The sequence below is a fragment of the Poromitra crassiceps genome (genome assembly GCF_964638095.1).
Source record: "Poromitra crassiceps genome assembly, chromosome: 6".
In the NCBI taxonomy this organism is placed as follows: Eukaryota; Metazoa; Chordata; class Actinopteri; order Beryciformes; family Melamphaidae; genus Poromitra; species Poromitra crassiceps.
The window spans coordinates 22797967-22816835 of record NC_139627.1 but is presented as its reverse complement, the minus strand read 5'-3'; the positions used below and the strand labels follow the sequence as shown (position 1 = coordinate 22816835).

At 43.5% G+C, this 18869-nt stretch overlaps 1 protein-coding gene across 1 annotated transcript in view; it reads left to right on the top strand.

Annotated features, from left to right (window-relative positions):
* Nucleotides 1-3101: 3101 nt before the first annotated feature.
* The window catches only part of LOC310777804 (vitellogenin-like), a gene marked incomplete at both ends in the record, with an annotated part of 81210 nt that continues 65442 nt past the window's right edge, over nt 3102-18869 (top strand). Inside the window, one exon of the mRNA XM_083638161.1 lies at nt 3102-4314. Within this exon, the coding sequence (XP_083494287.1) occupies nt 3102-4314 (1213 nt within the window). The remainder of the gene's footprint in view (nt 4315-18869) is intronic.

Genomic DNA, 18869 nt, shown 5'->3' with positions numbered 1-18869 from the left:
ATTTTGAATGGCATTTAAAGTGTTCTGAAGAACATTCCTCTGGGAGCACAGATATAAACTGCTGTAGATTTCACGGCAACATTCAAATCGCATTTGAGTCTTCTTCCAAAGCTGTTTACTCCATCATTTATGGATGTCTGTCCTACTTTACATTTGACTAAACTTAAGAGGAGCAACTGTCGGATGTCTTCCTATCCTCCCACACAAGCTGATTGAAGTCACTCTGAAAGCATCTCTCATCTCATTAAAGGCCATTTCTTAAACATGACAACTAAGTGGGAGATAGGGAAATTCACCATAGAATTCAACTCATGTCTCTGTGTCCCTTCATATGTCTCCTATAGTGTCGGTTTCCCAAACTTTTTGCGATCAGATTGTTGCTGGCTATCATTTTTTATACAGTGAGATATGGCTAAATGTGTCATGTCTTACCGGTGTGATGGACAGGACATGTATGCAGCTCCCATTTTTACGTTAACGTTATCGTTAACGTAGCTGCAATAGGAAACTTTGGCGATGTCAATGGCCCCAAATGGCATTAGAATTTTTCAATAGCCAGAAATCCTATGTATGGTGATGTCAGTGAACTGCACACTACAGCACCTCGATTAGTTCTTCTCTAATCTTCCTCTTCCATATGAATCTTAACAATAAACTCGTCCTTTACGCACGACGACCCTTTGCCCCTCTGTGAGAAAATGCTTCTAAATTGCTGAAGCTTAACGCAAAGCCATTTACCACAGTAATGGTGCAAACACATCTGTCCCGTCCCTCTGTGCGATCCTCAGCAGGCAGCAGGGCCGCACCTGTTGGCTCCGAGATCCTGATCATCAGCGGGATGACGAGCACGCCCGCTGCCAATATTTGCCTGCCGTTTAACGTGGCATCCGTCCCCTGTAAACGGCACCGTGTGACACCGACACCATACGACAGATGAAATGCCACACGGGCTCCTGTCGCTCTCTCTCCGCCTCTCTTTGCTTGTCGTCTTTCATAAATCTCGGGATTAGCACTATTTGTTCCCCCCCACCCCCCATTTAAATGAGCTGATCCGCTGCAGGAGTGCAGACAGTAATTAAGCGACGGCGTGCAGATGGCATGGAAACAGCACGCGCCTCGAGCGAGGGGGATTCGGATCAAGATGGTGCTAAACCGAACAAGATACACTACATGGATTGTGTGTGTGTTGGTGTCACAGCGTTTCATCTGGTCTGACACGTGTCATCTCGCATATTCTCCCAGTTTAAGAGAGAGCATTCACTGCATTGTATTACAATAAATTCATTCTTTTTTCAGGTTGCTTAATTCATAGTGAGATCTTCAGGGCACGAGGAGTGATCACATTGGCTGCATTGCATAAATTGGCTAAGGGCAAAAATTGAGAATTTATTTGAAGCCTATTTGATTCGTTCATCCAAAGTGATTTCACCCATTACAGCAAACAGTCGCCCTGTGCACGCACGCACACACACACAGGCGGGCGCACACACACACAGGCGGGCGCACACACACACAGGCGGGCGCACACACACGCGCACGCACACACACGCGCATGCACACACCCCCTCCTGTGGTATTGAGTTTAGCATTGAGTGACTTCACCAGACTACATCGCACCAAATGTTTGAGGCCTTGTTAGAACGATCCTTTATGATTGTGACATTTGGGCGAAAATAACATTTCATCGCCAATTTGTTTTTGTTTTACGGGCCTGAGTTGAATTTGAATGCGGTTAAGTGCATTTCTAAATAATTAATGTGCCAGGAAAGGGGGTGGGGTGGGGCGTGTGGAATATTCTTTTGTATTGATTTATCAGCATTTGAATAGTGTAAAAGGCCTTCCCGAGACTTTTTCTTGTCATTGTGTTGCAGTCACTTTTCTCCTGCTCGCCCCTGAGGGAGAGAACCAGGCCTGCGGGAAGTAGGGGTGCTGCAGGTGCTGCAATACCCCCTAGATTTTTTCCAAAAAAAAAAAAAAAAAAAAATTACAAATGTAATTAAAAATATTTTGCAGTGCACTATGTTCCTTTCTTGTTTAAGAATGTTCGGGAAATGACAATGTAGCCTATTTAAATAGAATTATCAACAATAACAATCAAGGAAGTTACATGCTTGTAGGCTAGAGAAGAAGAAGAAGCGCGCATGCACGCACATGTTGTGTTGAACCAACCAACAACCAATACAAATTGTTTAATCTGGCAATAAAGAAATGTGAACTTGACATGCTATTTTAATAGCCTACTCAAAAATGCACCTCCCACTATACAGCAAAGAGAGGAGTCAATGTTTCTTGATATATGCCATTCAGATCAGAATAATTAGTCTAGTCATTAAGTTTGCTGATAATATTTCTATCATGTTAAGTCTGTGTCATGTTAACTGCTGTATTCAGAGCAAATAGGGAGATATAGAGCATTATCATCATGCTATATATCTCCCTCTTTGCTCTGAATGAGTGAGAAAAGGAGAAAATACTGAATAATTACATCACAACAGTATCCTAATGTTGATTTAAAATGAGATATTCCTCTAAATATGGCAAAAAATGTAAAAAAAAAACGCCCAAATTTTTTTCGGCGGGGCCCTTGCGGGCCCCACCGAGAGTCCCTTCCTCCCAGCACCCCCTGCTTAAAATGACTTCCAGCGGCCCTGGAGAGAACGGTATTTATAAGTACGACAACGCTTTTATTCACAAAATATGATGAATGGCTCTCCTCTGTCTCCGAGAGTTGACAAGACTATTCACATAAGCATTGTTTGTGTCTCTTTGCTTTCTCACTCTGTCTGATGTTGTCATGGGATTCTCGCTCTATTTTCAGACTGGCTACACTTGTTTGTTCAAATCAGGTAGGCTATCTGCAAAACACTGTGGACCAGCGCTCATTTGGCAGTCGGTGATGCTCTTGCAGTAATCAAAGATCTCAGGCTCAGGTGCAAAGACACTCCAATATAAAAAGACAAGTTCTCCGTGACGGTTTGGCCAAAGCGGGTGGAGAGTGGAGACTGGTAAACACACCGGTAACAGAGCAATCTGTGGAATATATAATGTCTCTTCCATGGATCCAAACAGTGTAGAAAACAGGTTCGCTGCCATCTGCTTTAATGTTTAATCTGAAAGCCATCACGAGGGGAAAAACTCCCCGGCTAGTACACATAGCTCTGCAGCTAGTACACATAGCTCTGCAGCTAGTGCACATAGCTCTGCAGCTAGTGCACATAGCTCTGCAGCTAGTGCACATAGCTCTGCAGCTAGTACACATAGCTCTGCAGCTAGTACACATAGCTCTGCAGCTAGTACACATAGTTCTGCAGCTAGTACATATAGCTCTGCAGCTAGTGCACATAGCTCTGCAGCTAGTGCACATAGCTCTGCAGCTAGTACACATAGCTCTGCAGCTAGTACACATAGCTCTGCAGCTAGTGCACATAGCTCTGCAGCTAGTACACATAGTTCTGCAGCTAGTACACATAGCTCTGCAGCTAGTACACATAGCTCTGCAGCTAGTACACATAGCTCTGCAGCTAGTACATATAGCTCTGCAGCTAGTGCACATAGCTCTGCAGCTAGTACACATAGCTCTGCAGCTAGTAGGCCTACACATAGCTCTGCAGCTAGTAGGCCTACACATAGCTCTGCAGCTAGTGCACATAGCTCTGCAGCTAGTAGGCCTACACATAGCTCTGCAGCTAGTATACCTACACATAGCTCTGCAGCTAGTAGGCCTACACATAGCTCTGCAGCTAGTGCACATAGCTCTGCAGCTAGTACACATAGCTCTGCAGCTAGTGCACATAGCTCTGCAGCTAGTAGGCCTACACATAGCTCTGCAGCTAGTGCACATAGCTCTGCCGCTAGTACACATAGCTCTGCAGCTAGTAGGCCTACACATAGCTCTGCAGCTAGTGCACATAGCTCTGCAGCTAGTACACATAGCTCTGCAGCTAGTACACATAGCTCTGCAGCTAGTAGACCTACACATAGCTCTGCAGCTAGTGCACATAGCTCTGCAGCTAGTACACATAGCTCTGCAGCTAGTGCACATAGCTATGCAGCTAGTGCACATAGCTCTGCAGCTAGTAGGCCTACACATAGCTCTGCAGCTAGTGCACATAGCTCTGCAGCTAGTACACATAGCTCTGCAGCTAGTGCACATAGCTCTGCAGCTAGTACACATAGCTCTGCAGCTAGTACACATAGCTCTGCAGCTAGTACACATAGCTCTGCAGCTAGTACACATAGCTCTGCAGCTAGTGCACATAGCTCTGCAGCTAGTACACATAGCTCTGCAGCTAGTGCACATAGCTCTGCAGCAAGGTGGGAATCTGCCAGGCGCGCCTTAGCTCAAACCTGAGGAACACTGGGAATATAGTCCACAGTGTTCTGTTTTGTTTTACCCCTTCCTGTTTACCAGTCTCCAATGAGTGCCATTGGCTATGTGCCTCCTTATCTGCTGTAGTCAGAGCCCCGGGCCTCAGCTTCAGAAAATTCCATCCCAAAACCGCCACAATTGCTTTCTAATCATCGAGCTCTGCCGTCAATAATAGTTATAGGGTCAAGATAAGAAATGTTTTATGGCAATTATGTCTCAGACACCTCTCCGCCCACACGGGATTAGTCATTTATCAGCCTCTCTGTCTGCCTGCCTGCTTAGTGGTCCCAGCACGGCTTTAACAGACAGCCACGTGCCAGAGGTGACCCACCTCACATTATCTTCACTGTATGATAGAACGGCGCAGTGAAATGTCATATTAAGACAGGTATAGCTGTTTTGAAAGTTATTTAGATACTGATTTTGCAAAATGATGCAGGTAGCAGCTATGGACTTTGTTTGATCTATCTATATCTATCTATCCATCTATTAGAGATGTACAGAGATGTCTTTATCTGTATCAACCAACAAAATGATCTGTCTGTAGGCTATCTGCATTTGGACAGAAAATCGGCAGAGGGCATGGTTTATACCGGAAGTCACCTTAAATAGGGAAAATGTATTTGCTATTAATTTGCAATGCAATCTTTATGCCTTCAAAGCATCAGATTGATTTAATATTGGCTACATTACCAAAATGTGCTTTCTCACCCACATGTAAAAGCCCCCCACCCCACTCCACCCCCTGAATAATAACAAACAACTTCGGATAGAAGAAATGTCTGTTTCCATCGCATGCTTTCCCAAATACCGGATTCGGGTGCATCCCTACTAACTAACTAACCAACTATATCTATATCTATCTATGTCTGTCTGTCTATCTACCTACCTACCTATCTGTCTGTCTGTCTGTCTGTCTGTCTGTCTGTCTGTCTGTCTATCTATCCATAGTACGACAACACAAGTCAGAATAAATCAATAGACAAAATATTCACTAGCAATCCCGGGGACACCTTGCCATTCCGAAGTGTCGGCATTCCGATCATTGACTTCTATGCTTTCGGAGAGGCGGCCCTTTTTTATCTCCAAAAAATGTTTCGCCGAGAGGTTAGGTTAGGCTTAGGCGTGGGGGGTGGGAGAGGTTAGGTTTAGGGTTAGGGTCTGGGGGAGGGTTCTTTCGCAATGGCGAGGTTAGGGTTAGAATTTTGTCGGAATGCCGGTATTTCGGAGTGCCGACATTTCGGAATGCCGAGGTGTCCCCAGCAATCCCAGCCCGCTGCTGTGATGAGTGCAGATGGAAGCTGTGTGTTATTCATTCCTCTGCTGTGCAGTGCACTACCTTATTATTGCCAATGGAAAGGAAAGCAGAGGAGATGTGACCCCTCAGTATATTACATAAGACGTTATTGGTGTTTTGGCCTGCAGAGGGACTGACCCCCGGCCTTCATCCATCTCATTTGGTCACTTGACACATGATCTGAGTTAGAGGCTTCCTGTACCACGGCTGAAATGGAATTAGGCCAACACGTATGAGCACCTGAAGCGCTTGCAGTGGTAATCTGCCAGATTCAGGTTGTTGGGGTTTTTGCGGGCATCATTAGTCGGGTTTCCATCCACCTGTTTTTGTGCGAAATTTTAATTTGCGCATTAAAAAAACTGAGTGGAAATGCTGCAAAATTCACAAAAAACCTCCAAATATCGCAAAAAAGTTTTCACGCTTGAAAGAGTTGGAAAAGTCGAGTGTATCGATAAAAGGAAAATGCGATGTGTGCAGTGTGATATTCCGGTGTCTCTCCATTCAAAAACCACACAGTTTGCCTTGATCACTGCAAAACAAGACACAATAGGGCTACCTACACACAGTAAATAATGCCATGGTAAATACGCAGCACAATACCCGTCGTGGTAAACAGAAGAAGACTGGGATATATAATGCGACTCACTTCTAGAATTGAATGAAATTGAATTCACTACTATCTGTTCTATCTAGCAGCTGATCAGCAGAGGCAGACAGCCTCACACACAAGATGATTGGCAGCCCTATAATTCGCATAATAGGAGCGGATGGAAACGCGAATTATTTAGCATTTTCTTTTGCCGACTTGCTAACATTAGCAAACAACACACATACAGTGATTTAGCTCAACACTCACCAGACATATTAAGTGTCTAGCCGATCTGCTCCCACAATTGAGCCTTTCTGTCTCTGTTGCGATAGTTTTTCCATATGATTAGTGGCCAGAAAAGGAGCACCCAACACCAGCGTCTTTCTGAAAAGTTAAAATATTTTCAGCTGGGAGCGCTGGGAGTCAGGCGCACAAAAACGCCAGAGTGCTGTGAAAATAGACGCTGGACGCAGCGCACTTTCTCTAGATGTCTGTGTGCGGCTGCATATGCTCTCTCCCCATTGGAAACAATTGAAAAAAGACGCCGGAGCTGATGAAAAGACGCTAGGTGGACACAGGTCCTTAGAGTACCAATCAAATATTTTGGCCCAGAATCCAGACAGTGAAGGACAAAACCAAAAAGCAGGGGACAATGTACCCTCTGACACCCGACACCTATCACATAGTGGTGAGACAGAAGGGTAGATCTTGTGCAACCTGGACTTTGAATAATGAAGACGATGAGTGACCTTAAATTGGATCAGTTGGTGTCTGCTGTTAACTGAACAGAGCTGGACTATAGATAGACTCCTGTCCCATATAATTTCAGACAAGTCAACATCAAGTTCCTCCTGCCATGCCTCCCTGATCAATTCAGTAGGGGCCCTGATACAGTCATCAAACAGACACACAAATCTAGAGATAAGATGCCTGGATTGAGGGGGGATTAACATCACATCAAAAAAAACATCGTTTGGGAGAACTACAAAATCACGAATCTTTGATCGAACATAGTTCCTGGCTTGTAGGTATCTGAGCCAATGCGTGTTGGGCAATTCAAATTTCGTGTAGCAGTATTTATTGTTATTTTAATGTCACTGTTGCATTGTAGTTTTAAATAAATGGTTTTAATCTATTTCAGCTAATTGTGTCCAGCAAGTCGTTAACTTCCACTCTTCCAAGTTCCAAATCATAGATTGCTTGACAGAACACTTAATAACGAGTGGAGCAGGACTAATGAATAGGCTATTCATCAAACGCACAGCTGTTTAAAGAATGAGGTTCAATAGGGCTGTTTATGAAATGGAATAATCAAGATAACTGTGTACTGTAATGTCAGAGGATGAAGTTAATCTCTTCATGGTTTACCAGAAGGGTTAATGAGAAATGGAAAAAGTTCACATTTTCCTCTTTTTTGTTGTTGCTTCACATGGAACTAGGCTACTGTACGAGTTTGATTAATCGTTTTCAAAAGTTTCCAGAAACAGCCACGAGCAACATCTAATTCCTCTCTCTCTTTCTCTCTGTTGCAGGGCTGTAACTTTTCACATTTCAGCATTGTGAATTATTGATATTTTCTTTCCAGCCATTCCATCACTTTCTTTGCTGCCTGCAACAGATTAAATCTACCTTTCAGTGTGCTAGAAAAAAATGCACTTTGTGGATTATAGTCTTTCAAACAACATACAAGTTAGAAAATAGTTACACCTGCAAAAATACATCACATTGATGATGGTTTATGGTAATGGGTGCAATTAGTGTTCACGTTAAAGTGTTAGAGAGGGTTTAAAGCTGGAGTGCATAACTTTTACATATAAATAACGTCGAACAGGTTCCCACAATGCTGATTAAGCCTATCAGCACCAGCTAACTCTCTCTGTATTCCACAGTACAGAGTTTTCCATTCTGTTGTGATCCAGACATTCCTGCACTGGCCTTGAGCATGCGCAGAAGAGACTTCCGCCCAGGTAATTTCCAGGTAGCCTTCTGCTAACTTGAATGGGGATAAATAATTGGGACCAAATCAAATTCTGAAGTGAAACGAGACATTTTACGGGGCGGGGCCTGTGTGACATTCAAAACTATTTATCCACTGGTTTACACCTACAAGGGAGTAGGCTACAGCTAGGCTATTACAAATGCTGCTTTCAAGTGCTGATTGCATTGTCCCATTCCCGAGTTGGCAATTCGTTCTTCCTCGGTGTGTTGTTCATGACCTTTTAAGTGGTAATGTGTAAACAACACGGACGCGACAAATATGTGTTGTATTTTATTGCTCACAGCCTTTAAACGTCAGCTGTTTCCAGTTTTTGCGTGACAACGAAGCAAAGGAAATCGTGTCGGGAAGTAATTTTCTCGACACCACATGAATCGCACATATTATCACTGCCAGAAGCGGCAGAAGGGGGAGACAAAGGGTCTGCACTACAAAAGGTATGCACTCCAGCTTTAAAGAAGGCACACTTTCCACGGACGAGCTAGATTCTGTTTTACTTTCTGGTTTCTGGGAACGAAGACGTTAAGTCAATTCATCAAATGTGTATCAATGCCGATGAATCAATTTGCAGGAGTGCTTCAAGAAAAGAGTGCAAGTGTGACTGATGTCTGCCGTTGTCTTTACTCTGAATCCAAATGACAGACTAATCAATATCAAAATCAGAGGCAAAGGGGGGATAAAGTGCCTTCTGAGATAGCGAGGAGAAAGTGGGCTAAAGCCTGGCGCAGCCCCAGCGAGGGCTGCAAAATCCAATTACTGTGGTTAACAAGCTGACCTTCGCACGTATAATGCCACTGTGTGCGCTGGCTTATTTTCTTGGTGGAGCGCGCACACTCCGGGGGCCTCGGCGAAACCACTAAATATTGCCGTGATTGCACTCAACAGCACCGTAATGTCCACTGAGTAGCTGTGAGCAAGTGGAGGTAAGGAGGGTTTCTCCACATGTAAAAGTTGGAACGCTTTTCTGTATCTGTGTGTGTGTGTGTGTGTGTGTGTGTGTGTGTGTGTTTGTGTGTGTGTGTGTGTGTGTGTGTGTGCATGCGTGCAGGTGCAAGAAGAGCGCTTCCATTTGCTTGAATATTCATAAGCGAATACCATTATGAGGCTGCGTTTCTTTTTATCCCGCAAGTGAGGTTCTTAAGTGCACTAATTGGCCTATGCCAAAAACACAAAATACATCATCCACTGATTCCTATAGCGTTGCTGTCCCCGCTTAAAGGATGACCACAAATGACTGAATATGGAGACAGTGTTCGCAAATTAAACCAAATAATAATGGTGTAAATTATGTTTCTTGTCTCGATTCAACCTGTCAAAGCTTTCAGATTAACTGCTATGGATATGGTGCTGCCTTAATGGTTTGGCATGAGCATATGAAGAAAAGTGCCTTTTCACTTATGAGGGATAGGTGGCAGGCTGAGAATTAGAGCTTCTATCCCTCTCATGATGCTGCACCAACAACGTATGCTTCCAAAGGCACACCTATTAGCATAATTGGGTAATTGACACCACTAGGCGTGGGGGTGGCAGTTTGGGCGGATTAAAAAATGAAAAGAACACGAATTGGCTCAGATTTCTTCAAGTCAGAAATTATGTTCGATCCAAGATTCGTACCTTTGAAGCACTCCCAAATGACCATGGTTTTTTTGATGTATTGCTGAGCCCTCCTCACTCCAAGCATCTAATTTCGAGATTTGTATGTTTGTTTGACAATTGCACCACGGCCTCTACTGAGAGGATTAGAGAAGCGTGGCAGGGGGAACTTGGCATTGACTTGTCTGACATTATATGGGATAGGAGTCTGTCTATGATACAACTCGGCTCAGTTAATAGTAGACACCAGCTGATCCAATTTAAAGTTACTCACCGTCTTCACTATTCGAAGCAGAAATTGCACAAGATTTACTCGTCTGTCTCACCACTGTGTGACAGGTGTCGGGTGTCGGAGGGCACTCTGTCTCATGCCTTTTGGTCGTGCCCTTTACTGACCGGATTTTGGGCCAAAATATTTGATTGGTACTCTAAGGCCTACAAAATAACCCTTCAGCCGGAGGCAGAACTCGCCATCTTCGGCTGCTCGGAGTCCTCTCTGAACTTCCCTACAGCTGTGCAGCAGTCTCTGTCACAGGGGACAATTGTTGCCAAGAAACTCATTCTGCAGAAATGGAAGTCCCCCACTCCACCCTGTTTTCAGTTGTGGTTGGCGGACATGATCTCCATCATACGAATGGAGAGACTCAGGTTCTTGAGGACCAACTCACCTGGGAGATTTCAAACTATTTGGGACCCGTTTCTGGCCTACCTTGACGAGGTTAGGGGTGAGGGGTGACTCGCCCGGCCGGTCTTCCTCCCTCGCGTGGGATCCCACTCATTTGTATATATGTACTGTATATATATTTGCAAGCATAATTTATGTATATTTACAAGCTGTAACTGGTGGTACTAGTGTATGTATGTTTTTTCTTTCTTTTCTTTTACTGTATCTGTGTTTGTTTTTGGTTTGTTTTTCTGTGTTCTAAAAAATCTAAATTGCTAAATAAAATATTTAAAAAAAAAAAAAAAAAAAAATGGAAAAAAAAAAAAAAAAAAACATATCCGTCTATAATGTTCCAGCTCCAGCCTTACAGTAGCATTGCAACCCGGCCGGTGGGAGGTTGTGCCAAGTGTACTCACTGGATAAACAAGGATTATTGAGTTCTGAGGGTGATGAGTTGCGGAAAGCTCCACAAATCTCCCTCTTTTAAATGCTGCCCAAGTTACAAAAGGCCTCTAATAGAAATAAGAAGTGTATAAGCTGAGGGGGGAGCACGGTCGGCTCTCTGACAGGCATGTTGCAGAGTGGTGTTCTTGTATGTATCTTATAATCATAACAATGAGAAGTGGCTGTGTGTGAGCAGAATTGTTTGGCCACAGCTACAGTTTGCCACTTTACATTTGATCAGGCCGAATCTTTCAGCAAGCCAGAGGACCTTATCCTACATGGGAAGCACCCTCTGGAATAATCTACCACTCTTTATTAGAGAATGCCCTAGTCTCGCCACCTTTAAAGGCCAATTGAAATTGTGGCTCAGATCAAACCAACAATGTGATCATTTTTAGCATATTGTCTGTCATGTTTTGCTGCATGCTCTGTGTGTTTTACTCACCTTGTGTTTTACTAACCTTTTATACTATTCATTTTTTGTATTATTAATTTTTTTTTTTCTTTTCAAGATTGCATCAACCTGCCATGGGACTACAGGTGGAAACTAGCCCTTGGGCTAAAACCTGGCATATTTACTGTACGGCTGTACTGTCCATTAATGTGCAATGTCCCATCTTCTAAATAAATGAATCTGAATCTGAATCTGAAAGTGCGGGTGACCTACAGTAATGGGAGCCTGATTTTTTTATTAGGTAATTAGGGATGATTCATTGCCCTAATTACCTAATGATGTGATGTCACTCGAGCAATGATGACATAACGTCATCATTACTGATGACATCATCAGATGACTGATGATCATCATTGAGTGCTCGAGTGACATCACTGGTGACATCACCAATTCTATGCATAAGTGATACCATCAGAGTGATTTCCGGAGGCTTTGGGGACCACTGTGTTCCAGACCAGGGCGTGTCTAACTCCCATGGGTCCACTAGTACTGTATAATGTTAAGTGAAGTAAAATGGAAGAAAATGTTTTGTGTAGTGAGGCTGACATGCTTCACAAAGTGAAGCTTCACTCTCACTCTGAGGGCAGCTTATTAATATGGCAAAAAATATAGTAGCAAGGCTTTTGGTATTTGTTTGAGACATATCTCTTCAATAATAATGTGTTAAAAGTTACATCCAAAATGGAAAGATTTTAATAGATACCAATTAGCACATGTATTATGCACGTATCTACTTCTACACACATTTTCTACACATACATTTCTTCATTCTTTCATCATTGTAGTGACTATCTGTTCTTCTAAAAGTGTTCCAGTCACATGCATAGGTTAGAAAGAAGCGGTCTTGATGCGTATCCAATGTCCATTAAAAACAGGTTATTGATTGATTGTCCAAACAGTTGAATATCTTTGGGTGAAGGTTCCCATTTATTGCAGGTTTTACAGAAAAAAGAGATGTTGGTTAGTTTACCTTGGTGAAAATACAAAAGAGAAGTGATCCGGGTTGACTGATAGCTGCGTGAATGGATTTTCTTTTGCTTATGTGTACGGTAAGAACCGTACAGCTCCCGCCACCTATGCTCCAAACAAACATTATGAATGAATCACCTGTGCCCATTAAAAACACCACCTGACTGACATCATGTGACCACCAGTGTTGCGTCATATATTACCATAAATATGCTACCATCTAGTGGCCAAATAATATATCATCTATAAAAATATAAACGGAATTAGATGGAAAATACTATAATATAATTGAACCATAAATACAAAATATAACAATACAACTAAACATGCTAAATGGCTCCTACAATCATGTTATGTGGGGGTAGAAGGGAACTGCAGCCAGTACTGTGATAGGCCAAGGGAAGGGGTGTTTCTATATCAATAGCATCCACAGCTGCATGTAGGATGTGTATGAGGACCTTCCCTTGGGTTGACAAAATACCTGTAGCCATCTGAAGGTGGCAGGACAGCATGTCCCATCTGCAGCCTGTAGGCTCATCTGAGGGATGTGCTGTGCATATTCAAAGTGCTGTGTAGTTGTGAACGCCTCATTCAATGTTTATAAAATGCAAATGCCACTGTATCAGGAGGATGGACAGTGACATCTTGAAGAACCATTGGGCGCAGTCATGCACACAGCTGCATTCTAAAGTTGTTTCTCCATGACTGAACTCCCTCACCACCTGTTCCCTCCGATGCTCACTCTGTATCCTCAGCCAAAAGCACCAGGCTGCTGGGTGTGCATCAGCTGCTTTCCATCAAGTTGCTCAAATAGTAGCACCAGAAGCATGGCATCTTCTAGTTGCAGCAGAGATACTAGGCCAACAGTATGGCAGTGAAAACAACAACATGTAGAGCAGGATCACGGCTGTAATTGTTTTGGTTAAATTATATACAGTATATGTAAGGGATAATGTATACTGAGCCGGTGATTACTGTGGAAATAATGACCGACAGGTGAATGATTTAGCCCGACGCGCAGCGGAGGGCTTAATATTCACCTGAAGGTCATTATTTCCACAGTAATCACCGGCTCAGTATACATTATCCCGCTTAGAACACGGCCTACAACTAAATCATTCAATAATCTGACAAAAATAATTATTCAAATAGATTTTTTAATAGCGTTTTCAACACAAAGCGGTTTCATTCGTAATTGGCACACAAGACACCACAGCTGCAACTGGTTGGCCTAATTAGTAGCATCTGCGGACAAAATGCTCTTACCAACTGATTAATCCAGGTGTGGCAGAGCAGCGGTCGGTTGTCGAGAAATAATGACCGGTGAATATTGTTGATTGACCAATCAGAATCGAGTATTCGAGAGAGCCGTGTTCTAAATAAAAAAGAATCTCTCTGGATAACCGAAATATATATTTAAGTAAATTATTATGGGTTTCATGCAGTCACACAAATAGCTTAATCAGGCTGTTGCCTTTCTTGCAGTTTGTATAGCCAATGAAAAAACTGAATGAAACATTTTTCATCACTAAAATAACAAAATAAAAACTACAGGCAAGCAACAAAATGCAAATACATTTTATTTCACTACAAAGTTAGTTAGCTGTCTTGTTAGGGATGAGCAAGTACACCATTATCTCTGTTTAACCAACTAAATTATCTGTATGTAGGCTACTTGGAGGGGGCATGGCTTAAATGGAAAGTGAGTGGGTTTACCCTTGGTTCACACACCAAAAGCATCTCAGAAGCAGCGCTTTACGGAAGCGTCGAGCAGGAGCCTTCAGCCTTGCCATTCACACCAGAAGCACTCTGTTTTGCTCCACGCCTCGCTTTGTTTTGCCTCATGCTGCCCTGCCCCTGCTCACAACTTGCATTGACTTCATGCCTGGCTGCTTGCGTATTGCTGTAAAAAATAGACCAGACGGCGAAGCTATCGCTGCAGCACGCGTGCAGCATCGTTTCAGCGTGGCGTGGTGACGGCCCGGCCACATCTACGCGTCGTTTGACGCGGGCTGACGCTGCTGCCCATCCACTTTGTATTGGAACATGCTGCTCGACGCCTCGCGAAGCATGCTGGGAGACCAAGCGAGCGTAGCAGGCTTGTGAAGCGACAGTGGGCAACTAACCTCGCGTCACCAGGCTCTTCTCGGCGAGAAAGAGCCTGGCTCCCACCCACAATTGATTTTGTCACCCTACTGGTTCCGGCCTAGAGCCCGCCCTAGACCGGATGGCAGCGTTTCTAGCTAGCTCGTCAACTTTCACGTTAACTTGACAATTTGACCCAAGTATCAGAACGGCAAACAACAAAACAAAAGATGGACGTACCGAAGTTCTTTTAGAAACATTGCGGATTCACAATCTCACATCTTTTAAGCCAATACAGAAGCTTTGCATCAGACAATTAATCGATGGAAGAGACATCAAGCTAACAGCAACACAGATGTTTTTTGGCGCACTGCCTTCCGGTGTTCATTCTGGTTCCGTGGTTTACGCCCCATGACAAAAAGCGGGGTGGAAGGTGCCCAGACTAGTGGGCAACAGAGGGGGCGGGGTGGAATTTGACAAAGTACAAAGCTAGCCAATTGAGCTCATCCTAGGACCTATCCTACCCTTCCTGTCCTCTTCCACTTCCTCTCTTCCACCAATCCTGCTTCCGGATTTCCACGCCCACCAAGCGTCAAGCGTCCATACAGCCAAGCGTCAGCCCGCGTCAAATGACGCGTAGATGTGGCTGCACCGTGAGGCAGCACACCGCGGCTGGTGTGATCGGTCTCCATGAATCCATTTCTCACTGGGCTGGCAACACTGACAGGCAAGCATAGGGACTCAGAGGGAGAGAAACACACACACACGCACACAACACATTATTAGGTGCCAGAATAAAGAGCTAGACTTTTAAAATATAGAGAGAAGCTTGCATCGCTGCAACTGCAGTTCTCTCCCAACCAGGCTTGATGTGCAATGAAGTGCCCTTTTTGTCCGCGGCTGATATGACTGTCTTTCAGAGGCTGTAGCAGGCTCAGATTTAAAGCGAGGGCAAAGATCCTGATATCATATGAAACTAGAAGAGCTAACACATCCATTGCTATCAAGCAATTGCTACCTTGCCGGAAAGGGGGCTAAATAACGTTCCAAATTTAAGATACATTTTGGTGAAGGAAAAACAGACATGGCCATTTTCGAAGAGGTCCCTTGGCTTGACCTCTCACCTCAAGATATCTGAATGAGAATGGGTTCTATGGGTACCCACAAGTCTCCGTTTACAGGCAAGCCCACTTTATGCTAATCCCGTGCATTTTTATTAATTTATTTTTTATTTTTTACAAAGAAAACATGTTTTTTTTTGCATGCAGTGATATGTGATATTTTTGCCTATTCTATTTGAATATTCCCCATACTGGGTCCCCAAACAATCTTGGAATTGCATAAATTGGGTATGACAGGAGACCGAGACTCTTGTGGATTCAATTAGCCTAATTGTATTCATGTGTGATGTTAGTCCCCAAAATGTCCTATAGACCTTATTCGCTAACCCTGGACGGCACCATATTGTTGACATACCGGCTGCGCGCACACAGCGCTGCAGCTGACAACTAGTAACAGCCTTATTGTCGTTTCTGTTCCATTACAAAATAGCGATGGTAATGACACCAATAAAAACCCCACAGCTATTTGTATGCTGCCGATGGCAGCCGTTAATGCCTGTAATAAATAAACAAAAGAACGAGGTGAACAGACTTTGCTGTGAGGAGCTGTCAGAAAGTTTCACCTGTCTCAACTAACTATCCACACACCTCTCCTGTGCTGCTGACGTATCCCCAGTCTCGCTCCCTTCACGTCTGAGGACGGTAGAGATAGAAACAAACCAAACTTTATTGCTGTCATTACTACAGCCATGCCTAACCCAGGTCACCATCCGAACACAATTGGAACGATACAGGTAACGCTAACAGCGGCTAGCTTCCTATAAACGCTGCTCCACATAGGCTGTCACTTGAGAGCTGCTGTGTTATGTCGACAATATGGCGGCGGTGGGCGTGCCAGTATGTGAGTGACGTCAATCGTATAAGGTCTATTGTGACCTCTAGGATAATGACAGCCTCATGAAACTTTACAATCACAAACTAGAGACCTATGCCATTCAGGGGATGTATGGCATGGGGCTGGCCATCATATTTCCATGATAATATTCTAAGCCTATACTCTAAAGTTTAGAGTATGGGCTTGTTGAATGAGTTGAATGTTTAGACTCTAAACAGAAAGATTTATGACTAGGAAACCTTGACACAGTTCTGAGCTGCACCTCAAATTAACCTTCATGTTCCCAGCTTTCAGATGATGTGTGCCACTTCTTTGTGGCATATACTGTTGACCTGCTATCTTACCTTAAATTCGACAGTCCCCACTAAAAGAGACAACAAAGGTGTCTAGCAGGTAGAGGTGGAGTAGAAGAGGTTAAAGGAATTCTCAAGAATATATTGTATTGATTTCTTAACAGCATATTTATGTTGAATAAATTGTTGATATGGGATACAGTATGTGCAAACTAAGCGAATTAGTGCAAAAGCATTTGAAATAAGCATTACACTATTGTGGTACTCAAAAATATTTTTGCAAGTTTGGCAGCTCTGCATTTTTTTATATTTGAGCACCTGTACAGTACCTCTAAGGTCTCTGCACGGCCCTGCTCCCAACCTTTGTGCAATACAAGATTTGTGAATCGATCCTAGGGGGTTCATACTTTACACTATATGATTTACTGGTTGATTATGGGATGTATACTGACTGGTTGATGGCTATTGGCTAAGGAGACGAATCTGTGTTCTGATTGGATTGGTTGTAGGCTACGTCTGACCTTATGACCTTGTGATTGCGTGTAGGATGCTCTGAAGAATAGCGTTTTATTGATGTGCTGCTGCAAAGTAAATCAGTGACATTCAAGTTGTCTGCCTTACTCTTCATTCTTTGTATGTGATACCACGTTTATTCATCTGTTTGAATTGATGTAGCTGTATAGCCATTAAGCTCGCACGGTGCATTGATTCAAATGAATGAATTGTTACACTCGTAGTACGTTGGCCTCGTCCTCTGCATTAAGATAAAACTGTATGCATTATTGTTCAAGAGCATCCATCTCTTTTGTTGTAGGTAGCAACCACACACACTTCCCCATTTACATTGTAATTTTCACCTTGAAATGTACTAGGTGAGCTGACAGTCACAACTAAAGATTTGATTACATTTGTAATGTTTGTGAACAAGTCGGGGGAAACATTATGTTTATTTGGAGTTATGATGGGATAAAAGATGCACCAAATGCCTCAAGAGTAGAGAGTACCAGGGTGGGAATTTCATCGTTTTAGGGGCAAGGCCATTTGGGGCAACACATAAATTCCACCCTGTAGCCTACAGTACAGTAGCCTACTGTGGAGTTATAAAGCCTAGAACATTTTTGAATCTATCCAAAGTTTTTAAAAGGATTTCATAAGCCCAGGGGTCGTAGAGATTTCTCAACACAGAGAGGAACTTGTACAGTAATCCCTTCAACTAAACTTAAAGCTCCTTTAGGACCCTTCACATGCTGGCAGCCCCAAATAACAAGAAGAGGTCAATGTTTGAATGATTGTTAATTATTATTGTTTTAGCATTATTCTGAAGACTCAGAACTCATGGAAGGTGATGCCGGTAAACTAGATGCTTTCTTCTTAGTGGCTGTTTGGGTAAATGGTTTCTGCCATCTTTGATATGTCCAGCTTTCTCTGCACAGAGCACTCACTCAATGCTGTTTCGAAGACACTTTGTATTTCACAAAACTTTCAAAGTTGACTCCTTCTCTCAACAAGATTGAGAGGTTGAAAGGTTGCCAGAACAGTACAAAACGGAAGTGCAGCGAGGCAAAATGCAACCAAGCAGAATGCTGGTTCCAAACATGTGCGTAGCCACGGGTGCAAATGCCACCCAGACAGGCCACTGGCGCACCCAAAAAAATGGGGTAAAAAAAGTGTTTTGTTTTGTCTGCAAAACACATGTCAACGCTGTCATGCACTGTGTCCAACTGTCCGCTGCCCTATGTGCCCCGGAGCATCATGGGAAACTAGTTAAGCTGTCGTCCACGTAAAGTAAACAAATGCACGCACAGCAGCAGCAGCAGCAGCAGCAGCGCCAAATCTGGAAGACATGAAACAAAGCTCGCTTTTAAGCTTTTTCGGCAAAGGCAAGAAACGAGGAAGAAGATGACTCGTCTCACCCTCCCCCTCAACAAGTGCGGATTGTAAGTGCACCCGTTCCCGCACCTGTATTGGTGGTGTACAGTGGAGAACAGACAGAGGATGATGAAGAAGATGATGCAGCCGAAACAATGACGTTAACAGCGGGGAACGCAGCCAACAACACACCGGAGGTTTGTGGCCAGAGGACACTGACGCTACAGATCTCTCTGCAGTAGACGAACATGCCAACCAAATTTGCGTTCTTTCCCGACTAGAACACTCATT